The 27,594-nt window shown below is 32.4% G+C and overlaps 1 protein-coding gene across 3 annotated transcripts in view; it reads left to right on the forward strand.

The window, feature by feature from the left end:
- The first annotated feature begins 2,487 nt into the window (after positions 1-2,487).
- Positions 2,488-27,594, forward strand: part of unc80 (unc80, NALCN channel complex subunit) — an 87,124-nt gene continuing 62,017 nt past the window's right edge. For 2 of the 3 annotated variants that reach the window (XM_072535963.1, XM_072535964.1), the window contains exons 1-14: positions 2,488-2,641; positions 4,980-5,147; positions 7,162-7,210; positions 8,547-8,576; positions 9,929-10,095; positions 11,619-11,787; positions 11,909-12,125; positions 21,194-21,354; positions 21,409-21,558; positions 23,944-24,074; positions 24,129-24,332; positions 24,447-24,625; positions 24,674-24,876; positions 26,048-26,169. In XM_072535963.1, the coding sequence (XP_072392064.1) occupies positions 5,053-5,147; positions 7,162-7,210; positions 8,547-8,576; positions 9,929-10,095; positions 11,619-11,787; positions 11,909-12,125; positions 21,194-21,354; positions 21,409-21,558; positions 23,944-24,074; positions 24,129-24,332; positions 24,447-24,625; positions 24,674-24,876; positions 26,048-26,169 (1,877 nt within the window). In that variant the 5' untranslated portion in view covers positions 2,488-2,641; positions 4,980-5,052. Of the gene's footprint in view, positions 2,642-4,979; positions 5,148-7,161; positions 7,211-8,546; positions 8,577-9,928; positions 10,096-11,618; positions 11,788-11,908; positions 12,126-21,193; positions 21,355-21,408; positions 21,559-23,943; positions 24,075-24,128; positions 24,333-24,446; positions 24,626-24,673; positions 24,907-26,047; positions 26,170-27,594 lie in introns of all 3 variants that reach the window. The other variant, XM_072535961.1, reaches the window with a different exon arrangement.

The following is a 27,594-nucleotide window of genomic DNA, read 5'->3' on the forward strand; positions in this document are numbered from 1 at the left end:
GGGAGGTAGTACAGGGGGACCTGTTTATCAACACTATATGAATAAATCTAAATCAGTCACAAAAAAAGAATGAAAATATGTACCAGTTTTGTCCTGGTATAATACCAAAATAAAGTTAATAAAAAAAAAAATCGGTTGCCTGTAAAGTCGGTTTTACGGGCGAAGATTTTACGTGACAACGTCTTTTTCTCCGTAGAATATTTATTGATATGAATATTATTAAATTGCACAATAGGAACAAGGAATTGAATGAAAATAAGAATTGCACAAATTTTAACTATAGAAATATATTTTGTTTACTAAAACATTGTACATGTAAACTTAAACTTAACTAATTTCTATTTGAGTGATTTTGTTGAGGATAGGACGATGATAGGAGAAATAGCATCGTACCAGCGGACCGATCATGTTTGAGTGGGAGAGAGACGCAAGGCATTCGCCGGTCCGGCGGGCCTCTCTCTCGTTCGGTGACTCATCGTAACAGACGTGAGCGGGCGTTACACTTTTTCATGACTCCGAGCCACAACCTAATTTAAGACGTTGTCACGTCAATAATAATAAGTACAGATAATGTTATGTGACGTTCACTTCTGATTATATATATTTTAATATTTTTAATTTTAAAGAATCAATTTGAAAATAAAAACACTTATTCAGATCGAAGGTTCAAATTTTTGCTAAATAAATTTGAAATTAATTAAAATTTGTAAATGTGAATGGTAAAGTTGAAAATTAAAACATTTACTAAAATTGGAATTTGAAATTCTTGCTAAACACAGTTAAATTCTAACTCCGCGCGTGGTGATTGGTCGGTTTAGTTCGTTTGTTTGGTCGCCCTGTTTTGACAGGTTAGAAGTTATAATTTGTTATTTTAAATGTTTGACTAGCAATACGCGCTGTTTCTTCTCAATCGACTGAATTACGATTGATTGCAGAGTGATTTAAACTAATAATTTACTTAACACTATCAACATTTGTCAATAGTATGACATAACCTATAAACTCAGTTTCTCAACTTTTGTGTCAATCTAACAATTAATCAATCAATCATAGTTTACGATAATGAAATATTAGTGTACAATTATTTACCTTTATTGTTGTAGTTGTTGTAAATGACGAATCTAAGCACTCAGTGATGCCACTCCTCACGATTTATCGTGAGATCTCACGAATTGAAGACAAATCTCACGATCTCACGATTAAGGTCTTACATCTTACGATTTTTAATTTTTTTTTAAATTTCAAGTGTTTCTAATAAAATGCATGGGAGGAAATCAGCTTTTTTTAGATTGTCACCTTCAAATATCCATAAATTGACTGTATTTTTGTATCAAAGTGGGCTACTCCAATTAACTCAATTAATATACACAAAATAATATAAACAAAGCTTAAAAGGTTCTTTATGCTTTGAAAGTGGTTTATAAACAACTGAATTGTAATGTATATTTTACCGCCTTTAATAAATATGAAGTATAGACTGAATTTTGTGTAAAGAACAAACATTGAACAGACCTAATAGTAAAAACATATTGATTTAAGTGTGAATTTGAGATAATGTGCTGACAAAATGTTAAATCCTAAGAAAACAAAATTATGTTTTTATGTATATTCATATCATATATGTCTTTAGACACAGTTAATAATTTTCATTGAAGTTTAAACTATAAAGAATGTTTACAATCCAACTTTAGCGATTCAACGCGCCTAATTCTCTAGTGCCGCGCGCAGCGGACCGATCATGTTTGAGTGGGAGAGAGACGCAAGGCATTCGCCGGTCCGGCGGGCCTCTCTCTCGTTCGGTGACTCACTGTAACAGACGTGAGCGAGCGTTACACTTTTTCTTAAATGACTCCGAGCTACAACCTAATTTAAGACGTTGTCACGTCAAAATAAGAAAAAACAGTTGATGTTAGAAAATTGTTAGAAAAACATTATGGCTTAAACCGGAAGAGTATTGAAGAATTAAGCTATTTAAAACACGTTCTAGAACCAGACAACTTTGGAAAACATCCACCTGTAGACAAGTTCATAAATAATTAGTTTACTTTCAACAACATTAGTAGTAAAATAAACAGGTTGCCCTGCTTTCCTGTTTATCGACATGACATGAAAAAATATAAATAGTCACAAAAAAAATAGAAATATGGACCAGTTATGTCCTGGTATAATACCAAAATATAGTTTACAAGTAAAACAAGAAAAATCAGTTGAAGTTAGATAATTGGTAGAAAAATATTATGATTTAAACACAGGCGTTTAAAATAGCTTAATAGTTTAGGTGTTTTTTTAACAAAAAAGTTCTTATCGTATATCTTCAAATGTCTTCATACATTTTGTGTTAAAAGTGAATTCAAAACTTTAAAATTCATTCATTTTTGTGAAATGGTTGATAACGGCGATAACAAAAGTTCAACTAAAAAACTGAATTATTTGCAACCCAATGATCACGCGCAGATTTTCACAATCAATAGTTGAGTTGAGACATCACATCCTTCGCACAGAATCCGAACGGAGTAGATGGAAAACATGGAAAATGCTATTTCCCGCTACGTAGCATTTTCCACTTGCTGTTTGTAATAGGTCTGTGATATAAAGCTCAAAATGTATTGGTTAGTAGAGTAGTTTAAGATTTTTTATAAAGGTAAGAAGATGTTTAGTACTTTATTACTGAAAATTGCCGTAAATACATAATTATTACAAATTGTAATAATTTTCAGATTTATGTTTATATATTTGATTTCAGATGTTTATATTGTTGGATAAATGAAAAAGACAATTTTAGAACATTAGCATTAAAAGTCTTAGAAGATCGTTTTATTATCTCTATGTTTTATTATCATTTTCCTGGATGTCATTGATTCTGCTGTAGTTATAATATTATAGAGAAATAAAGTAAAAAAAAACATGTTTGGGATTTTGGAATAATCCAGATATCTAGCATATTTTTTAGTTAATAAAGACCTATATAAAGAAAACTTAAAAAGGGAAGTATTTGAATTAAAGTTTTGTCTTTTATAACATTAAAAGTTATCAAATTAATTTTATAACTCTGAAAACTACAAAATAGGGCAAAGTTATTATTTATTTATTACCTTAATATTTTTAGTTAGTAAAAAATCCTGCTAGATACCTAAATTAATGCAAAGTCTCGAGAAAAACTTACTTCACTGGATTATAGTTTTAGTAATTCTTTGTTTGAACACTTTCTTCTTCTTGTAGGGCCTATCCATTTCGGATATTGGCGACCATCATTGAAATCTGTATTTTGCAAACTGTTTCTCGGAAAAGATTTGTGGTTTTTGTGTTAAACCATGTACGTAGGTATTTTTCAGCTAGGAAATCCTTTGCCTTCCTGGTTCTCGTTTTCCTTACAATTTTCCTTGTAGAATTAATTGCAGCAACTCATATCTCTTGCTCTTCCTCATGATGTGATCGAGATATTCGATTTTGGCTATTTTAATTATGGTTAACGACTCTTTCTTGTTGAATTCTTAATAAAACGTCCTGATTAGTAACGTGGTCGATATAGGATATCTTCAGGATTCGACGACAAAGCCATATTTCGAAAGCCTCAATTTTCTTGCAGGTAGCGTATGTGAGAGTCCACGACTCAACTCCGTACAATAGTATAGGAAAGTTATAACATTGTAGTAATATGATTTTTATGGGTATTGATAAATCATGGCATTTGAATAGCTTAGCCATTTTTTGAAATGCACATCTTACTTTCTCTAGCCTACATTTTATTTCTAGGAAATGGTTCCAATTTTGATTGACGTTCGTACCAAGGTAGGTGTATGTTTTTACTCTTTCTATTGGTTGACCATTTACACTGATTGTTCTGTCCTTGTTTCCTTATCTTTTAGTCTTCTTATATCACATTTTTTGTTACTATTTTTCTTTGTAAACTTTTAAAATCTGAATCTAAATTTACCAATAACAATAATATGATCTGACGATACGTCAGCACCGGGTTACCCACCGGGGTTAAACACTTTAACCATAGCATAATATAGTTGACTATATATTTTTTACTTCATCTTTCTGGATATTTGTCGGCCTTCCTTTTATTTTAGCCCTCACAGTATATGTGATAACTTATAATATATGTATTTGATCACTTTTTAACCTATATTTTGTCTATAAGTTTTTATCACTTCATAAGACTTCTTTGTCTTTTTAAGGAGATAAAATAAGGTATGAGAAAAATTGCAAATGCTGAAAACAGAGCATTATCTAGTTTCATTAATTGTATTGCCATCGCACATGCATTCAAATCTTTTATACGGGTACTTTTCTTTAGGAATTACATTTAGAACGGCACTGACACTGGCACTTTCTACAAAATCAGTGTTGTTATCTTACGCAATATTTCAACCACATTGCCCCAAGGACGCCACATCACTATTTAAAATAATTATATTACAGCAAACAACACTTTATACTCTAGTAACGAACTGCTTCCCAACTAAAACGCTTGTCCTACTTAAGGTATAAGTAATAACTTAATATATGTTACTTCGACTATACTGGAAGATCGTACAACAGTAGCTGTAATGAATATAAAAGCATTTAAAATGCTTTGCGTGCTTTGTTGAATGGAAAAAATTATCAGTTTAACATTAGCAGCTTAACTAAAATTAATAAAATAGCGGCGTGCGACTCAGTTTATATATTGATGCCTGACATGAAACTCACTAAACCAAAGAGTAGAGTTCTTCTAGAATATTCATTTTTCTCTCATTATATGCTACCTGTGTGCTCTAGAATAGTATCGCACTAGGTGTACGATAAATTACCGATACCCTAATTTAAAAATAATTTAATAAGATTATTAAAATAGTTATTTCAAGAATTGTCTGCTTTTACGCCCTAGGCTTATAGGCATGTATATAGGTATAAGGACTTAACACTTTTAAGTGTATGAGGACTAGTGTTTGCACTTTCTGTTAAGGATTTAATGTTGCGGTTTATTTTAGGAACGGGCTAATATAAAATAAGATCCATTTTTGAGTGCTAGGTGTTTGAATTTTGTAAGAAACATTTGTTGAGATGGTGGAATTTGAAAGAAAGTGTTCTGCCGAGATACATTTAGCTGACAATGCTTTACCAATACCCATACAGATATTTTTGTGGAAACAAGTTGGGTGAGTATACTCTAATGTTATAAATTAGACTGCGTTATAGCTCTCTCTCTTACTTAGTTTATATTTCCAATTAAACTGTCCACATAAGAATTAGTTGTTCATTTATTTTTGTTATTACATTTTTTTTCCAATATGCGTTGATTTTTCTTTGTTAAACTTTTCATTTATTGTTTTAATTCACTATAATAATTTTTCTTGATGGTAATTTTCTTCATTCATCTATTTATTGCTGTTTAATATACACAAACTGTTAGTGTACTTAATTTGATTTAAAAGTTCACCCTATCGTATTATATTGCAATCAATATTATATTTAGAATTGAAAATAAACCAATACTCAGTGCATTTTGTGTCACAGCTACTTAAATTGAAGCAAATATTAATAAACATCGATTGAGTTCTTTTCAGTCTGTAGTGTCCACTTCTGATCATAGTCCTCCCTCAGTTGTCTGCATTTATTTACTTACTAACTAACTTACTCTTTGGCGTTATAACCCTTTGTGGGTTTTAATCGACTTAACAACATGCCCTCATTCGTCTCTGTCTTGGGTAAGCTCGATCCAATTCCCCACGCCCATATACCATACTGCTATATTATCTCTCCACCGGAGTCGCGGTCGTAAACGTAGTCTTTATCCAGTAAAAGCTTCTTCCTATACCAGTCTTACTATTCTTTCTTTAGAAGTTCTTTGAGCTCTTTGTTAGATCTTATCCAATATCGCCTTGTTGCCCCATCAAGCACAGGCCCAAAGATCTTCCTTAGGATTTTCTTTCCCAAATACGCAGTCGCTCTTCGTTTGCCTTTGTTATCGTCCACTTTCGCTTCCATACATCACTACGGGTAATATGACTGTTTTATATAGTTGAATCCTTGAATGTCTTGTTATTTGCTTCGATTTGGAAGAATTTAGAAGATTTAGAAGAACTTAAATATATAGAAAACCTTAACAGAGAGAAAAAATTTAGGGCATTCAGTGTGACCTATTAAGAATAAGGCAAGATGTACTAAATCGATGGGTGAAATACTTTAACCAGGTACTTAATATAGAGAAAGAAGAAGAAAATCTGGAAGACGAAAAATATGATGTATGCGAAACAGATGAAAGAGAAGAAGAACCACCAACGATTGTTGAACTTTAAGACGCAGTTAAAAAACTAGCCAGAAACAAATCACCCGTAATAAATAATCTCCCAATTAAACTATATAAAAAAGGTGACCACGATACCACAATGGAACTACAGTAACTCATAAAAGAAATATGGACACAGAAATCCCTTCCACTGAAGTATTGGAATACTTTGCTCCATGCACAAAAAAGAAGATATCTTTGAATGCTCTAACCACAGAGGAATTACGCTTGTAAATCTTCTTCTTCTTCTTCAAATGACACTACAACCCTTTGTGAGTCTTGGCCTGCTTAACAATGTTCTTTCATTCTGCCTTGTCGGATACTTTCCTTCGCCACTGCCTGATGTTCATGGTTTTAAGATCCTTCCTCTTGTTCTGTTTCCTTGGGGCTTCCATCTCTGGACTACTTTTACAGCTCGATTATCTGGTATTCTTTTTAGGTGACCAAGCCAGTTTAGTCTTTGTGACTTTACAAATCTAACAATATATATGCGCTCTGCATTAGTTTATCCAGCTAGTGGTTCATTTTAATTCTCCACGAACCATCGCTGCATTGGGTTGTTCCAAATATCTTCCTTAGTAAATGCAGCATATAAAGTATTTTCTACAATACTATGCCACTCTAGGGCACCATATGTAGAACGAATATTACGAAAATGGCTCTGTTCAGAGGTGGTAAATCGACAATTTATCAGATTGCAACCCCGACAGATTTTTGAAAAAAGACCGGAATATGGAAAGACCTATAACAAAAATAACTCAGTTCTCGATATTTTGATTTAAGTGATGACATGCTTTTTTTCTATATCTAAGATCTAATAATTGTTATATTTTGTCTCCTCTTATAGCTCATACAACATGTAACAATACTTTTAATGATTTTAGACCATTTGTGCGTCCAAAATTGGGTAAACTTCATGAGGCTTCTTGCATGGTAAGTACTTCTTGTTTGGAATTCAACATTTTTCTTAGGTTTCTTAAATCTCACTTGTGACGAGTAACTTTACTAGACATCAGACTCAGTAAAACACAAGTTGAATCTAAATTAAAATATATTTAATATAAATAACAAAATAAAATTAACTTCACAATATAATAAAATTGGCAGCGCTACGATCCTGCTGTTAATATCTACGAAAAAAAAAATTGGCGGTACTAGGATAATTGAAGCAAAGGACGATGTATTAGTTAATACCCAAACACCGGAGAAGACTAATCAATAGTGATTCTAGGTTAAAAGTGGCCAGTGGATTACTACTCGATACGATCAAGGAGTGGAAAATGATCAATCAATACTTGGTAGTCGACGGAAAGGACGGTTGATCTTTGGTGACTTGGACTAGGACTAAAGTTAGGAGCTCTTACCAGATCAGTACTCTAGCTTGGATTCCCAGGATGGTTGGCCTTTGATCAATACTCAAAGGATCGTGGTTAGAGTTCTTACTAGATCAATTCTTCGGTTTGAACTCGATTCTCAGTTGCAGGGGACAGCGTCTTATATCGTTAGCAGTGTTCCATCTTCAACGCTCATCGATGGCAGTGGTAGCTTGTCGGTTGAAGTGCGTGCGAATAGAGAGATGGCAAGCTGGCGGTAAGCGTTGGCGATGCCATCGTTACACACCCTTCTCTTTGATAAAAAAATGTAGCATACATATTGTTTATGGTACAGATTTCTATGTGTGATCTTTATCCTTTGGATGATAACCCATTTCATAAACCGATCTTGAATGACTGATAAGCAAATGTTTTTTTTGTAGATCTTGGGAATGGTCACATTAAATCAATTGAAACAGTATGCCAAGGCTTTTTTACTGCTGGTGGTATCTGCGGTGTTTTATACTAAAGGTATTTCTTACAGTTTTTAACATAGTGGGCTATTTGTTTGAACATCTTACCAGTAGTATTTTTGCGATATTCATTTGCAGTCACTATTCAGTTCTTATCCGGTTTCTATTCAGATTTGGTTCCTCTTCGGTTATTCTCTCTGTAAATTACATTGAAAAATCTGTTCTGTTGTATGTAAATTACTATAAAAAATCGTGGTATGTAATACTGAGGCTGATATATTTCATCCTTGGACAGGCAATGTATCCAAGACGTACCTGTCATGGCACCAATTACTGAGTCTGTGTCTGGCGTTGCTGGAAGAAGCGGCATTTTACTTTTGCTCGAAAGCCAATTTGTAACGAGTAGTTCTATTAAACATCAGATCACACTTTAATATTTATTATAAATATTTTACAATTTTTACTAAATGAATATTTCTTTAGTTTTGCCAACACGCCAGTACAGGACATCACGTAAGTACATATTTTTACCTAAAAAGACCATAATTTTTTAATAAATAAAACCAATTCGAGTGAGTTTTATTCGTATACGTTGTGTAACCAAACTTCTTTTTTTGGTGTAATACGATATGACACGTCTATGCGTTTATACACCACATTTCGAAAGCTTCTACACGATTCAGAATTTTTGCTTCAAGTCACCAGGTCTGAATTCAGTATATCAGGATGGGTCATGTGTAACATTTTAAGACCTAGATTCGTAGGCGAGACCTACGAATTTTACGAAGGAATGAGGAGTTTGCCGAATTGCTAAATTCTCCAAAGACAGTTTTTCACCACTATTCTTCTCTTCACTTCTACGTGACAGTCCTATTTGTTGCTCAAGAAAGCTCTAACTTATTTGAATTTTTTAACCCGTTCTACGACTCGATTAATTTTTTTTAACTCAAAATCATTATTTTTGCTAATATTTGTTTAAGGTACGTTTATTTTAGTTTTTAATCCACGTACATTTTGATAGTAAGTTTCTAGTTTTTGTTTTGGATTGACTTAGATGAAATACCAGGGGAAGGTCCTATTTTGGGTTCTATTGTCTACACTGCACTGGGAATTCGGTTGTGATTATTTAACAAAAACATTTTCTCACTTAATTTTACGGTCTTTGAACTTAGCTTGAGGCAAGTTGTATCAGTCCTTTTCTTTTGGAGTAAAGCCAAAGCTAGGAAAAACTGTCTTTCTTTAAGTTTATAACAATTTTTCATTAGGTTTTTAACTGTGTCACTGAATTCAACATCATTTTTATTGCTCGAAAATGACTTACCAATTCTGGATGCCTTCACTATTGTAGGTGGATTTTCTGACATTAATGACAATACTTCACTAGCTTCCCCTTCATATACATTATATAGAATGGTATTATTGACTTGATTTTGTATCAATATCAATATCTGTATCAATAGTTCATATCCTGCATTGTCCAATGACTTTTGATCAAATCAATGAAGCAAATAAAGATGACTTCACTTTTGCCATAATACTTTTGAAGCGCCAGCTTCCTAAAAAAAAGGTGCCCCTCGTGTTTCTAAGCCACTTTTGAAACCAAATTAAGTCTTCTATTCTTTCTTCAAATTTTGTTAAATGTTTTTAATCTATGTTTCAGTTTCTTAGCCACAAATATGGTGTTTTTTTTGGTGTTTTGCAACGATAGTTGATTTCAGCCAATGTGGCGGTTTTTTACCCGTATTTAAGAGCACAATGATTTACGTTAATTTTTTTTTATGATTTTTTTAACCAACCTTTTTCTTTAGATTTTTTAATTGACTTAATACATTGTATACATTGGTTCATTTATTTTGATGTTTCAGGAGTTAAAAGAAGCTTGTAAATCTTTTGAAAAAGTTCTAGTTCAAAACATAAAATCGGGTTTAAAACCAGATTTAACTGATGCCATTAAGTCCATTCCAAGATGGCGTCTAATTCAGGCTTCTTTACCACATGTCATGCATGCTGTAGCGTCTATTCTTTATAACAGGTAAATATGCGCATGAGAATAATTTTTTCACCCGCTTTTGTCTAAATTTTCTTGTATGTGTAGCTACAAATTGTTTTTTTGTTTTAACTGATGTTCAATGAACAAAAATTATGGAGATAGTCGATTTCTATAGAAAATCTCCTGCATAGCGCACAAGTTAATATTTATAGCAGAGTGAGCGCTTTTTAAAATTTTCGACACCTAACAAATATTTTTAGTTCAGATCTACAATATAAAGAAACTAATATGGAAAAAATCATCTTTCAATCGATGTCTTTTTCTTCCTCTTGTATTATTTATAGGCAGCTGTTATTTTCACCCATTTGATAACATTAAAATCTAAAAACATTGAATGATCCATGTATATTCGTCCGTTAAAATATCTCCTCCGTTATTAGAATAGATATATAAAATATATATTATAATAAGCGAGTCTTCTCCAGCTGGCCCCGTTTCTCGCATCCTAATTTCCAGCGTTTTCTGTCAAAACAATCTTCAATTTTTAAATCTCTGGCCGTCATCGCATCTTCGACATTTTTTCTCGATGACCGTCTTGGTCTACCTCGTTTTCTTCTAGTGGACTGAGTCCATTTTTCTATCTTTTTTGGACATCTATTTTCAGGAATTCTCTGCAGGTGTCCATACCAGTTTAGTCTTTTGGCTTCGATAGTATCTATTATGTCTAGGTTAATTTCCATTTCTCTTCTAATGTCTACGTTCCTCATCCATAATTTTTGATTTGTATATTTGATTGATTTCCCAAAAATCGGCACTGTACAACTCAATACTTTCTATTACTGTTTTATAAATTCTTCTTTTATTTTTTTGTTATTTTATTATTCCACAATAGTCCGTGTAGATGTCTAGTGGCTGCTCTTGCTTGGCGAATCCTAGAATGTATTTCTTCGTTACTCCCTGCTTTTAATGTTATTTGGACTCCTAAGTATTTAAAGGTTTCAGTTGATTTTATAGTTCCCATTTCAATTTGTAGGCTTTCTGATTTTTCTCCTATAACTAAATACTCAGTTTTTTGTATTTTAAATGTAAGGCCCTGTTTCGTGTACTACTCCTCCAGTTTTCTAAGCATATAGTCTATATCGCTCTAGTCTTTAGCTAGATTGGCTTGGTCGTCAGCAGAGTGTATCATGTACAATTTCTAGTCTTCGATTGGAATGACCATATTGCAGAATTTTTTTCTCCACACTGAGAGCGCCTCATTCAGATATATTTTGATATATACCGTTTTCATATCACTTCCAGTTAAAGAAAACCCAGAACTTTCATTAGTTGTTTTTGCATTTTTCTAAAAGGAAGTTTCATCAGTCACAACGTCTGCGGTAGCCGTTTACTATGCTGGTTATACTATTTATTTTCTTTGATAAGCTCTTTAAGTTGTAAGTTGGTTGGTACTTTGCGCTTATATCAACATAATTGAGCTTTGACATACAATTTTGGAATTAGTTTTACACCATAAAATTTCTGTAGCGAAAACGTATTATATAAATAAGTCTTTATTATTTTAGAATGAGAGACGGAAATATACAAAACTTGGGAGCAGTGGAGACCAAGTTACTCTATACTTTACATTGGATAATTCTGGATGCAGTTGACGAATGTGCGGACGAAGATTTTGAACAAGGAATTTTCCATTTGTCCCCATTCTATTATTTATTCTCAATACCAACTATAACGGTACGTAAATCATTAACTGTTCAATTATAATCGTATTTTGAGACAACTATACAAACAATAAAACCTTCAAACAACTTTTTTGTTTAAAATTTACAAATTTATTAGTTTTTTATTTTTGTAGCTCTTTGTCTATATCTTCGCGCCAATCTGCCATAACTTAAAGGAATCAGATTTTCAAAATTTTCGCCTCGAAAACGGCTTAAAAATATGGCAAGCTATGTGGGAATTTCGTCATCCAGATGCTCCTTGTTTTGTCTCCCACTGCAAGCCTAAACCGAAGTTCCTCAATGGAAAAAATTCAAAATACAAGCAACAGTTTGGAGATGTATTTGTTGGCAGTGAGTACAAATTTGTTTGATGTCTCATCTACTAATATTTTATTTTTCATGTCTCATCTACTGCTATTTTTTATTTATTACATATTATGTAGTCTGACATTATTACATAATATGGAGACGACTGGAGTATTTATAAATATGTTTATAAAATTTAGGATTAAAAATAAAGTAAAAGGGTTAAATAAATGAGTAAAAACAGAAACCACGAAATAAGCGAGTACACACATATATTTTCTTGTAGTGTAAAGTTGTACAAATATATTATATATAAATTGTACAACAAAAACATATTTTAAGTCTAAATCATATATTTTGTGTTTTAAACAATATAAAAAACATTGCTTTTTTTATAAAAAAATGTTTATTTTAGCATTTAGATTTCCACTTCGAAATTTTGATAATGATATCGGACGTGAACATCGAAACGTCAACTTTTTTCTCTCTTTTATGTTCTACACCATTTATTTTGCTTCCTGTCATACTTTACTCCTAGTTGGGAGTATTTCTTAACCTAATCGAAAGTTTTTTCTTTTTTCCCTAGTAGTTATATCCCGCGTAGTTTCTCTGTTATCATAGAGCATTAGAAATGGACAGAGAATAAAAAAACAAAAACTTAGAGAAAATGTAGTAGTTGAGAAGAGAAAAATGTTTAAAGAGGCTCAACTCCTGAAAAATCCCCATCAGACTCAGAATTATCATCAATAAAATCACTATTACTGTCTTTCTGAAGGTTAATTATTATTTAATCAAAAACTAAATCTACGACAGGTTCCTTTTCCATAAAAATCTATTCGAAACGTTTAGCGTGTTTTTTACTCTTCATTTGAAAATGTTTAAGAAAAGTCATCGCAAAAACGATTCACACAACTAAAGTCAAAGTCAACTTTTTCTCGGCCACGTCTTTCTTAAGAGGTGCCCACACTAATTCTACGGGATTGAGATCTGTATGATAAGGAGGCAGCCTTAACACCAAGTGGTCACTATTACAATATTCTATCAATTTCATACAGGTTAAATCTGAGTTTATGGCTTTTTACAATGCTGTAAAATTCGATTTTTAATATAACTTCTCAAAAAGGTTGATTGCGTCATCTCAGCAAGTTTTTTATTACAGTTTTCGTTAAACTCATATTAGGACATTTTTAGCTTGCACGTTGTGATACGTAATGCATTTCGTGGAGGAAGATTGGGAATAAACCTTTCCTAAAGCCATTTTTTATAATTTTCATAATTTATTTCACTGTGATAGTCCCTTGATTTTGTGTTTAATTTGAATTTCCAACAAGCATTATTTACAAAATGGTTTTATCCACCTGCAGTCACTATTATCAGTCTCTCACCTCGTAGCTCATAATCGGAGTACGTAATCCCCCATTGGAGTGAGTATGGAAAAAATGAATGTAATTTTCGTCCATGAATATTATAGGTCGGTTCTCTTCTCTGTATTTTTTACTATCTCAAAGAAATTTTCTTCCCAATTTTTGGATTTAGGTTTTTTTCATTAAAAGTGTTTCATTATTTTTTGTTTTTCTTCAACAAAATCCTATATTCCTTATTGCTTTTCTCATAGATTCATACAATACATTGTAGTTGTATTCACTTAAAAATTTTCTCTGTATTCGTCGTAGAGCTTGAACCTTTTTTTCGGTATTACAAAAATTAGTAATGGACGAAGCACCCTTTTGTCGTACTCATCTTACTTGGATTTTAAAGCTGACCTATTTGTTTTTATTTGGTACTATGGTAAATGATAAACTTTAATTTCCTCGAAATTGTTTTTATGGTGCTTAAACCTATACCTGTTCATGTTGCAACAAGTTTCTGCACTTGTTTTAAGTCTTAGAGGTACGTTGTCTCCTACTCCTTGGTTAAATGTCATTGTTCTTCAAGAAAACTCTGACGCAGTCTGTACTGACACAAGTTTACAGGTCGAGTTGTTTACTTCTACTTATTTTCGGTAATTTTAATGCGTATCAAGTGATTGTCGCGAGTTTAAGATTTCGAAAGTCGTTTCTAGATTTGACAAGTAATACGCTGCATATAAAGAACATTTAAAAAGATTGGATATTTTGGTTGGATGGTCCATATTGAATGGATGAAAGGGAAGGTAAAACCAAAGAAAAAATTCAACAGAAAACATTGGGAAGACTCAAACTAAGATATATGAAACAAGTAAAAAATATATGAAAACATCAAAAATTACCAACTGGAAGAACAAAACAAAGAACGTATCAGAATGAAAGAAAATTCTAGAACAAGCAAATGTCCACAATGATGATGATGATCAATATATTGATCTAATGATAATCTTGTACTAATTTATAAATTGAATTCTTAATGTTGTCATCTTAGTTGCTTTGTCGTATTTAATTTCGATAAAAAACACCAAAATACTTGTAATCAAACCTACACCTAGTATTATGAACGCACCTATAATTTTGGACATTCCAATATTTGTGTAGAACCTATTTTCTACATAATTACTAAAAAAGCTTTCATGTGCAGCTGTTCCGTAAAACTTATTTAAATTTTTTAATATCAAATAACGGAAAATACCACTTTCCACAAACTTCGTTATAGTCTGATCCAGCAGTTTGGTTAAAGCAGAATCTTTTTTAACAAAAAATACACTCTCGTGCGTTGCTACACAAGGTTTAACGACTTTGTAGTATTTTCGATCTCTTTCTGGCAAAGCTTCGAGGTCACTAACGAAGTGATTCTCTATTACCTTTGCCATTATTGCAGAGTTTGGCGTGCGGTCTTCTATACGCTTGCCTATCACGTGCAAGTTAGCCAAACCATCGTAAAGTGTGCTGTTTCTTAGTTGGAATTCCTGCTTATAATAATCGTTGGATAACTTCCAAGGAACATGTAATCTAACCATGTCCTGTAAGGTGTTTACGACGTTCATTATAGGCGGAAAGGCTAAAGTACTAGTTATTCCAGCCGAATAGTACGTGCCAAATACAAGACATGTATATAACCAACAGATTAAAACAGTTTTGGATGAAAGCAGACGATACATGAATCTGAAGCAAACTCCACCACCGGTAAAAATGCGCATCAGATCGAGTAAGATTTGTACATAGTAATAAACGGGTCTATTTCTGCGACTTCTTAAATAGTAAGATAATTGTTCAGTTCGTACTAAAAACACTGACAAAAATATAAACAGTAATATACTAGGTCCCACAATAACCAAATTAAAAGTATGAAAGATAAACATCACGTCAGGATATATGGTCGGTTTTTTGGCCACGAAAACTTGGCATACTTGATGCATGGACTTACTGATTTCCAGATTTTTTTTAAATGCATTTTCAGGCCATCTTGAACATATACATAGCTCCCTTTGTCCAACTTCTAGTTCCACTAAAGTGTTTAACCACATGCCTCCGTCTTCACTTTCGTTGTTGTGGACTAAGTACTGCACTGGTAGCCCTTTGAATGATTCGCGTAGTATTGTCATTTCTACGCCATATATGGAGTTGTTTTTTCCTAGAATAATAATACTTTGTAATATTAAGATATAATATTAAGATATAAATAATAATATTTCATTATCAAAATAAATTAAAGTGCAGTTATTGTTTGTATATTAACTTAAGGGACTTGCCACTCCCAAATGTACTTTTTAAAAAGTACCTTTAGGAGTGACAACCCTTAAGTGGAACATTTAGTGGATTAGTAAGAGAGTCCCAGAAAATCCTTGTCGGTTTCAAACGTTTACCCGCTACTGAACCAAGATCCAGGGAAAACTTTTCTTCTTGAAGTGCCGCTCATATCGGAGCAACATTTGATGTTAATAAGGAACTTTCTATTGTACCAGAGTACGATGGCAATCCAAATAAACTTCACAATTTTAATGATATTATCTCAATGCTTTTACTACTTCTGGAATCATTCAAATCCCGCAAATTTTCAAAATCATATGCTTACCTAAAGACCTATTGAAATACCCAGTATCCGATGGAAGGATAATGTGGATGAGGACGCCAGAAATCTCGAATTGGCCTGTAGAGCCACAGGATATATAGATGAATATTTCATTAAAGACTGACCGTCACTACAAACAATCTTTGTCCAAAGTTGTTTTGCTGAAAAACTTAATGAAAATTCATTAACGAGAGATTTAGTTAATCTTCGTCAACCTCCAAACGAGAATCCTCATCAATTCCATAAGTCATATGTGTCTTCTACATACTATTTTAAGTCACATTGAATTACACACACAACATGCCGAAGTAAAGATGAGAAAAAAAGAATTTTTACAACAAGCTTTAACCACATTTTCCCGACGATTCTCGCTGTCCAATATATTCAGGAAAAAAATATTATGTATCTTCAAAAATCTCAGACTTATTTTTTATTATCTTCTAACAAATCATCTGCCACTTTATACATGCAAAGATACAATATAATACATATACCCGCTCCTACACGATGACAATCTGAGCTGCACAAGCCACAATACCTACAGCCATTCTCTAGGCCAAATAAAATGCCTTTGGTAGAACAGCCATTTACAAATAGCCCAAGATGGACATTCCAACTCTTTAGGTTCCAAAAAAATCAACAAATTACCATAATGCACAAAATTCTATAGCTTTTCAACCCAATTTTCATAAATCAGTTCCATTTAATCATATAAGCCATACGAGCATATCCACACGCAAAACAGGCTTTGATAGAACCCAATCTCAAAGAAACTTCTACTTTTAACAAACAGCGATCACCACATTTACCGTACAAGAGCTCTTTACTATCAAACAACTACGATAAAAATGTACACAATGACTCGTACCAAAATTATCCTTTCTGCGAACAAGAAAGCAAAGAATTTGAAGAAGAAGAAGTAAATTTTCAAAGTTTAAGAAGAAAAAAAAACGTAACAAAATTACATTCCTATGCTGACAAGGAAGAGCTGCCTTACATACCACTAAATCTTTCCTTGATCCTAATATATCTAATAAATTCTACAAGAATAATGGTAAATACGAACCATTTATAGTTACTTCAATTTTTCAGAATCATTTACAAGTTCATAAATAATTAGTTTACGTTCAACAACAATACTAGTAAAATAGTTCACCCGTTTTCCTGTTTATCGACACGATATGAATAAATATAAAGAGTCACATAAAAAGAATAGAAATATGGACCAATTTGGTCATGGTATAATACCAAAGTATAGTTTACAAACAAAACAAGAAAAAGCAGTTGGTATTAGAAAATTGCAAGAAAAACATTATGGCTTAAATCGACTAATCAATCGGAAGAGTTTTATATTTACCTATAATGACGTAAGGAGGGCAATGGAATATGGTTATCCTAATCGGAGAAGCAAATTTTGGTATCCATTTACGTTTCCTACTTTGCGGAATTTTCGTAAAATTAAAACCTAAGTCTCCGAAAGTCATTTCTACGGTAACATTCGGTTGTAAAGCATAGATATTCATCTTGTATTCCATTGTAATGTCCAGAAAATATTTCTTCTGTATATTCTCTACAATTGTTACTATTGCATAATCAATGGCTTTCTCATTAACGGCAACAGTTAAGAAGTTCGAAGACGTATTTGGTTTTGTACTGGTTATGAATATCATCCGACCCCAAGGTCGAAACATCTCCAATAAATCTTTAATATTGGCTAGTTTTTCGAAGTTTTCCATATTCTCGGTATAAATAAGGTACTCACGACATGTCGACTGAAGAAGTTGTTTGGAATTATTCTGCTGTATGGTGATCATTGGAATGTAAGATATCATTAAAGCTTTGTCTATTATTTTAGGCAAATTTGTTAGTTTTGTGCTTTCTTCGAATACGTAGTATACACATTTTTTAAAATGTATACTAAGTATTTTTGATAAAATGCTTTCAATTTTGACATTTTCGGCTGAAATAAAAGTGAAATATAAATTTTAAATATAAAAAATTAATTTAAATGATTATTTCTAACCTGTTATCGTGCCTATTATTACCAAAAATAATATAACTTGTCCTATATTCATTATGTCTTACACGACAGCAAATATCTACTGATACTATTTATTATTTTAACATCAGAATGAGGCAATTTAACGTTCAAAATAACTGGACAAAATATAAACGCCGAAACTTTACTACAATTAATTGCCTCTAACATTTTGGAATCAATTTATTTTGTCACGGTTTGGGTTATTTATTTTACGATTTATTTACTAAGTACATGGATATTTTATTGTGAAAGTTTTAATTCGGATACTTTCGTTTTTTGTTTTTATTGGTTTACTTAGTACGGCCACGAAATTCCCTTCTGGCTGTGACAAAATCTAGTTAAAACAGTGACACAATTTAAAATAACCTGTTTCTTTAATCGACCATATCTAAAAGTTCTCTACCATCAAATGCAATCAATGCATTTAAAAAGACAGGAATACAACCGTTCAATCCAGATGTCTTCGATAATTGATCATTTTTACCGTCTATAATAACAGATAGAGAAAACTCTGAACAAAACTTACTGCCATAATGTTTTTACCAGAACTCATCATCGAAACATTTTTTTAGCTGCTTTGATAAGTTTTAGATGAAGAAGATCTGTGCTATATGCTCCGAAAATTAGAAAAGGAATACACAAAAAATGGACTAGAAATAAATCTAGAAAAGACCGAATATTTAACAACAGAGCAAGAACCAGTGAGAAACTTGGAAATGGACGATAATAAGGAAATTAACGGAACTGACAAATTCAAATATTTAGGATTCATACTTTCAAAAAATGGAACCACCGAGCAAGAGATAACCAGCAGATTAGCACAGACAAGAACATGTATTAAACAAATGAACGAGGTACTGTGGGATAGACAGATTACCAGAAATACAAAGAAGAGAATTTATAACACCTTGGTACGCAGTATAATGACCTATGGAGCAGAGAATTGGGTAATAAATAAACGAAACAGGTCCAAAATCACAGCAACTGAAATGGAGTTCATGAGAAGAAGCTGCAGAGTGACAAAAATGGATCGCATCAGAAATGAGGAGATAAAACGAAGAATGGCAATAGAACAAGACATACTCAGCTACATCGAAGAAAAACGTTTAATTTGTTATGGGCATGTGAGAAGAACAGATCATACAAGGTGGATAGCAAAGATTTCGGATTGGAGCCCAATAGGAAGGAGGAAAAGAGGTAGACCCCGAAGATCATGGAGGGATGAAGTGGACGAGGCCATGGAAAGATGAGACCTTAGAGATGGAGAATGGCAGAACAGAAAGGACTGGAGACGTTAGCTGAAAGAAGGAAGGCGGCGACAGCTGTAAAAATCCTTGTATAGATAGATAGATAGATAGGTTCCTCTGTACTTAAAGATATATTCAGTGACAAAGACGTTGGTAGTAAATTTCTTGATGTACAGTAGTGAACGCATATTCTTTCCTGATATATGCGGATACCTTTGGTAGTCCAGGGTTTGTGTTGTTTTGACTTAATTGTAATTAAGGGAAATGCCGTATTGAAAATACAGACAAGACTATCCAAAATATCACTGAAATTATAGTCCAGGTCCACAGAAGGAAAGTGCCACCCTGAAGTCAAGCACAAATTTTGAAATTTACGAAAGTTCTGAGAGGAAAAAATCCTACCTAAACGTCGGGTTTTCAAGGATTTGTTGAGAGTATTAAACTTGGTATATACTGCTTCATGATCAGATAGTCCTGCATTATTAATTGTAGAGCGTACAGCAAGGGGTGAGAAATCTGAGACAATATAATCAATTATGGTAGCTGTTGTTTTAGTAATTCTTGTAGGAGAATTAAGGTGCATTTTGACACCATACGATTCGAATATATTGATCAAGGATAATTGGGTAGCAAAAGCAACAGCGTAATTAATATTCAAGTCACCGCATAGAATTTTTTTGCTTTTATTCGGCAATTATAACTTTATCAGGTTCTTAAAAAATAGTTCCGTGGAAAAATCAGGTGATCCATAAATGCAAAGAATGTTTAGATTAAAATAGTTGTTATAAACCAATGAAAACTCAAAAAGGCTTCATTTAACAGAAAGTCGTATTTTGTTATAGGAGAGAAATCATTATTTGTAGAAAGAATTGGGGTGCCACCATGAGCTGAACTTGGACGATCATACCTAGCAATTGTTGTATATTTTTCTACAAAAAAAGTTGATAGCCAGTGCTGGGTAACCGCCACTATCGGGAGAAATCCTTATTCCTCTAAAAACAAAAATAATTCATCTGCTTATCTTATAGAATGAATTTTAATCAGAACCATGCTAAAGGCACGTTTCATCAAGGCCACACTTGTCAAGTTAGATTAGTTCCGCTTCTTCTAGATATGCAAAGAGAACTAGTTCTCTTCATACATCTTTCTCTAGAGGAATAAGCGATTATGGATTGGTGACTACAGTCTCAAAAAAGGTTGAAGAACATTTTTTGAGGCTACGCTAAGACGTAGAAATGATAACTATGTAGGACGAAGGATAAAGTTGTTACAAGTTACAAAGGAAAGAGAGGTCGAGAAGATGAAAGGAGAAAGAAAGAATGGAAGAAAACCAAGGAGAAGATGAAAGGACTGTGTAGCAGAGAACTTAGGAAAGAAAGGTAGAAAGTAGAAAGTAAATATAGAAAACACGATAAACAGAAGATTAAAGAAAAGTGAGGAACACGGACCCTTGAAATATGAAAAGCTAAAGCTAAAGCTAAAAAAACAAGAAATTTAACATTTGTATATCAAAAATTGTCTTTTATACGACTTTCTGGCATGTGGGCATCCAGAGCAATCTCTCTTAAGGATTTAACAATAATCGATAATAATGTAACGATTTCAATTTCGTTCATTGATGTTATGAATTATGGATATATAGTAAGGTGGTTTATTTGAGAACCATCGAATATTCCAGTCTTAATTCGTATTTTAAAACTTGGAGAGATTTCCATATGTAGAGACATTTTGAGTGCAAATAGTAATAGGTGTTCTTAATGGTTAGATCTTGTAATAATGATAAACTAAACAAAATACAATACTTTTTTATAGGAATTTTATTAAACTTTTATATGAACTTTTAGGAAAGCAATCTCACGACGAGCCCCTTACCCGAGACAGTCCAACGAGTCAAGGAATAAGTGCTTCAAGCTCCGATCAACAGCACTTTCCTCTCCCAGGTCCTGTTACGTGTGGCGCTCCTGTTACTATAACCGCTACCATTACTACAAAGGTCGACGATGAGGTATTTGATAAGATGATTTGTGTTAATTTAAAAATAAAACTTGATGTTTTGTAGGGTTCTTGGGTATCGTCTCCGAAAGATACGGTATTTCCAGAAACTATACCAGAAGAAAGTTCTAGTACGGAAGAAGAACACGTTGTTATATTTAGACTGCCGTCTCTCAATGAGTCAGATGGGTTTATTCGGGACCCATCTATTTATACTGTAAGCAAGACACATTAAATCCCTGTTTAAGAATTTATAAAATGTACAACGCTTTGAACACTTTGATTTTTACTAAAAATAATAAATGGGGTTTTTTCGATGGAAAAATAAAACAAACTTTTTCTTGTTTATAAAAAAAGAACAGTCGTATTTTTATTTTGCACTGAATAATTTATTATTTGCACAGCAATTTAGGGAGCTACCATAATCTATAATAGATCTTATGTATGATTTATAAAAAGTCAAAGCTGGGGATTTGCACTCCACCATTTCCTCATAATACATTTCAAGAAGGTTAATACCTTATTACATTTTTGTAAAATGTCTTCGATATGTGCTGCAAAGGTTAATTTTTTGTCTAGAGATATTCTGAGATATTTCATTTGGTTGGTTGAAGAAAAATTAATGTCAATCAGTTTTATGGTGGTACAATTTAGAATATCGTGTCGGGTGAAAATGATGACTTTTGAATTATGCGGATCTAAATCAAAACGAAGATTACTGATACTCTGGATGAAAGGTGAAACTGCTGTGTCCAAACTTTTAAAACTTTTATCATAACTTCTTGTATGTGTATACAATACAAGACGAAATCATCAGCGTACTGAATAACATTTGCGTTGAGTGAAATATCGTGTATCACAAGTATATATAATAAAAATTAATGGCGATAAAACAGATCCTTGTTACCAAACGATAATTAATGATGTTCTATTCTACTGTTCTAATTATTAATGATCTACTTATGTAGAGTTTGAGTATGGTGTGTGGTACTTCCTCTGGAACTTGTAAGTTAATCAATTTATTTCGTAGTATAGTTATTCAAGAAATAACGAAGTTTGGTAGTCATTTCGAGATTTTCTCTATATTTGTAACAAGTTGATAAACAAGCATCACCAGTCCCATAGTTAATTCTAAACCCGTACTGACTTTGAGGAGAAGCATTGTTGTTAGTGAACCACCATTACAGTCTGTTTTTGACAATTCTTTCAAATGTTTTTATTAAACACGATAATAAAAATTGAGACTTATGAACGAAATAATACAAGCAGTACGTAAAGGTCATGGTTACAGAATAGGGAACAAAGAAATCCAAATATTATGTTATGTAGACGACGCCGCATTAATCGCCAAGACAGAAGACGAGCTCCAAAAATTAAAACACATCTTCAATACAACAGCCAAGAAATACAATATGATAATATCAACACAAAAAACGAAATGTATGACAACAGCTAAATACCCAATACGATGTAAAATCAGAATTGATAGGAAAATAATAAAGCAGGAAGCAAGGTGTAGATATCTGGGAATATATATAACTAGTTACCGAGATATTAAAGATGAAGTACGACAACAAAGCTTCTAATTTATTTTTTGCCTAGGAATCTAAACCAATTTCGAATTGTGACAAAGAACCAATTCGTGTTCAAATGTTCTGTCAAATGTTTCCATAAATTGAACAATATTGCATAATATTTCAATGTATTTGGCAGAATTCATCATAACTTTAATAGCAACTAAGCTTCCAGTGCTATTTGTTGTGAAAAAAAATACCAAGACATCTTTTTAAAAGGGTGTTTTACAGTATGTCGAAAATGATCTCGTTGCTAAGTTTCACCTTCACTTCGTCTAGCCAAACTTGATTTATGTATCTGCCCAAATAAACGTGATGCATAATTGAAAATTATATTTTTCGAGCACTTAACCAATAACACCATAATCCAATAAATCCCTTCGAAGAACTCTACTTCTCATTCTTGTATTTAGTTTGTAATTTTTTATTAGAATTTTATCAGTTCTTAGAGTTGTTTTCCATTTAAGTCCAGATTTTTTGTTTCTTCTTGGAAACAATGATATGGAATCTTGAAATGTTCTTAAAATTCTTAAAATACTTGATTTTCCCACACCAACTGCCTGAGATACATATATCTACCAGAGTCATAGACATAATGTTCATTAAATGTGATTACTTTAGCACGCTTCGTGGGAGTAACATTAATCTTTTAATGAGCAGAAGTAAGACTTATTACTTATTAAAAACATGTTTATTCCAATTAATTAGAACATTATATACAATAATCCATCTACATAAAGCCATTGCCTAATCGCATCTGCATCTATGCATCTGCATAATTTGTATTTTTGGAAGAACCGAAGATTAAACCGAAGTTAAAATATGATTGCCCAAAAATCTTAGTTTCTATGTTTATAGAATAACTTCAGTATAATACGTTATAATTATCCAAATATCAGTTTGTTTTAAAACCTTTAAAAAATATAAGAGATTACTGCTGAAAATAAAACATAGCGATTTAATAGTTTTGATATTATTTAGTTATTAATATTCTTACTATCAACAGTTTGGATTGCACTCATTTTCAGGCTGAGACCAGTATAATTCAATTGGCTATGAGACGTAACGGTAGTGGACGCACCGTTAATAATGTTAAACCGGAGCATATTTCCCCAGGCGACCCCAAACCTGGAACCAAACCGCCAATGCAGAAAGTTGGGTAATTATAATAAAAACTCACTTTATTTTACTTGATGTTTTGTGGTTCTTGCAGCTCTTCCACCGATAAAGATTCTTTGGACAGCAGTAAATTGCCTTCAACTGAGGCTCCACCCAAAGAAGATATGACTAAGATGGCTATGCACGTTTATGATAGTTCTGCTGCTACATTTTTAGATGTTGCCGTTCTAAGGTGTTTGTTCATAACGTTATGGCAAGAGGAGGGAATCTATTGGGCTTTACATTATATGTATAATAGGTAAGATAACATGTGGTTATAGAGAATTAAGGTAATATAAAAGAAAAGGCAAAAACATTATTATTTATAATCTAACCAATGATGGTCATTTTTAAAGACAGTGATTAATTTTAGATTACGAGACATAAATGATGAATCAGTAGGTCAACAACAACCGAGAAAAAGAAGTAATTCGTTGCCAATACCTAAAATTGAAGTATCTCTGTATCAAAGCAATGACTCTAGAAAAGGAGAAAATGGCAATAAGGACTTCATAGAAGTGCCAGAACCAAGAGATGTTTCCCTTCTAACAGGTCTCTATACCACAGGAATTTTAGATTTTTTTTTAAACTAATAAATAGAAATTTTTCCAGAGTCTCCATTCCACAACCAATCAAAATCAGAGGAGTCTCTACACAAACGATCTTCCAGCGAGAAAATCGGCAAGAAACGAAAGAAAATTGCAGACTTAAAAACATTTGTAGAGACTAAACTTTTGTCGAAATCAGACAAAGCTCTGGAAAAAATTGGACAAGACGAGCAAAGGCCTCTTGGAAAAAGTTCGGTGGGTTCAAGAAGAATGTTGAATGTCCTCGTATGTATATCTTTCTTCTATCTTTCTTCTGTTTTTTTCTTACCAGTACATTTTCTGTTTTCGTGCTTCTTTCTTCTCATAAGTTATAAGTAGTGGTGCATGACGAGAAACGGTTTTGATAACATAATACTTTTTCCTTGTCTAAAATTCCTCTTCTTGAAGGAGTATTTGCTGACGATTTAGTGCTTATTGTAAAAACTGAAAAAGAACTTCAGAATAATTTGGAAATATGGAAAGAAGTAGGTACTTACTGTAAATGAAATGAAGATTAAATATTATTAAATCAAAAGTTATGCAGGTAGAAAAAACAAGAGAAGAACTTAATATAGAAATTGAAGGAACAAAAATAGAAAAAGTTAAAACTGTTATATTCTTAGGAGTAATAGTAAAGGAAACAGGATCTCTAGCAGCAGAAATCAATAGCGGGGTAGAAATGACGCTACAACTGTATCATACAATGAAAAAAAAATTTATATGCAGAAAAAGGTATCATGGAATAAAAAAAGGAAAGTTTTTAAAGCTGTTTATAGACCTGTTCTGACTTTTGGCAGCTAATCATGGGTCCTAACTGAACGGCAAAAGAGCAAGATACAGGCTATAGAAATGGAGTTTTTAAGAAGAGTTAAAGGCGTTACCAAAATGGATAGCATAAGGAACACAAATATAAGGAACGAACTGAAAATATAATCCACATTGGAGTTTATAGAACAGAGACAGCTGAGCTTGTGTGATCATTTACACCGGATAAAAGATACCGTACCAGTGAGAAGAGTGTGAGAAGCAAAAATATTAAAAAACAAAAAAGGGCAGACCAAGACAGATATGGGAGGAAATAATCGGAAAGATATTGGAGAGAAGAAAAGTGACATAGACAGACTCAGGAAAGTTGACACGAAACCTTTATATTAAGAACCTTATGTAATGACAAATATTTTTTATAATTTCGCAATACTATTAGTTTTTTTACTTTTGGATGACAAAATGTCACACTAAATACTTATTGATTCGCCAGTTTTTTTAGTTCAACCTTAGATCATTGGTTTTTAATATATTAAACAGTTTGAGCTTATCAAAAATGTTTCTCCTCTGTGTAATAGATGTAGGGTTAACAAAAACAGTATCTACATATTTATTATTACAGCAAGAATATCATAGAAGCTTGGACACGGGTGATGAACACCTGTCACGTACTCAGACGTCCATGTCAAGAATGTTTGAACCTCCCAGCAACTTGGTCAAAGGAAAAAGTATGCCAAGTCTTAGGTGAGTAAGATTCTTTGTAATTATATATTGTTTTATGTGCCAGATACTTGTTTTGTGGGGTAATAAATAATTACTTACAGAAGTTTTAGTTACTACTGGATTTATTTACGATTTTAAATGTTATTATAATTAATATATAAAATATTTTTTCTTTACTTGATAATACTTGATTCATGATAAAAAGAATGTTAGTTTTATTGTTAACAACGCAGTTCAGAACAAACAATTCAATAAAGTTCTTCTCCTCCTTCTTCAATCCAGTTATTATTCATTTTTGCGAGTGTCAACATCAAATTTAGCTCCATCATTTCATGGAGCATCCCCCATACTTAATGAAAGAAAGTAACAAATATCTCCTACGAAAATAGGAAAAAATACAGTAAAAAAATAATGAAAGTTTTAATCAAATAATATCATAACCTTAAAATATGAATATTCATAGTAAATATCTTAATGCTTTGGTATTCTTACCTCACAAATTCACGAACAAATAATACCAATCGCACAGAATAAATGCTCATAACCAAAATGTCCTTATTTATTCTTAAAACAATTAAAAAAACCAATATTTTCAACTTCTTACGGGACAAATACACACAAATTATAGGTAAATGTTTAAAAAAGTTTTTAAAATCCTTGCCCATTGTGACGTCAGAGCTTAGGTAGTCCATATGCAATACAGCAATTTGTCTATCGGCGTATTTTGTCTGACTATCTTAGATAAGGGAGACCGGGGTTAGTTGTTACAATTTTTACATTTTATTTTTTTTTTTTGGCATTCAATATGTAAAATAGGCACCTCATAAAAATTAGTCTAAGAAGTACTCACTTCAAGAAAATTTTAGGGAAAAAATATATATTTATTTAGTTTTACAAATTGTATTTATTAATTACCCCCCAATTAGGTAAATTGTTACATGACAGGGGCAAATTGTTACACTAGTAACTTTCATACTTTTCAAAGAATATTTTAATTTTCTTAACGAAAAAACTAAATGAACTTCATTTTTTATTAAAATCCAAACTATTGTGCAAAATTTTTAAAAATTATTTAAATCAGTTATTAGACTAATCAGATTGGCAATGTATGCATACAAAAATTGGAGAACCGTCACTGCAAAGTTCATGCGCCCATACCTTACAGTCCACACATTGCACCCATTTCTCTTTTGATTTTGAGTTAGTGTACGAATGACAACATATAATGCAGAAACATTCTTCATTTTCTTCATCGCTTTCTTTTGAAACAATTGTCCTTTTGACTTTTTGTTTTCCTTTTTTCTTAGCTTTAAAGTGTCTCAGTTGCTCTTGCTGTAATAATGCTTGCTTTTCAGTCGTTTCCGTAAAAATTGCCATATGTCTTCGTCTTCCTATTTTGTGCAGTATTTTTTCTGGGTTGAGCTTTAGGTATAATATCTTTAGGAC

Source organism: Diabrotica undecimpunctata, chromosome 6 (genome assembly GCF_040954645.1).
Source record: "Diabrotica undecimpunctata isolate CICGRU chromosome 6, icDiaUnde3, whole genome shotgun sequence".
Classification (NCBI taxonomy): domain Eukaryota; kingdom Metazoa; phylum Arthropoda; class Insecta; order Coleoptera; family Chrysomelidae; genus Diabrotica; species Diabrotica undecimpunctata.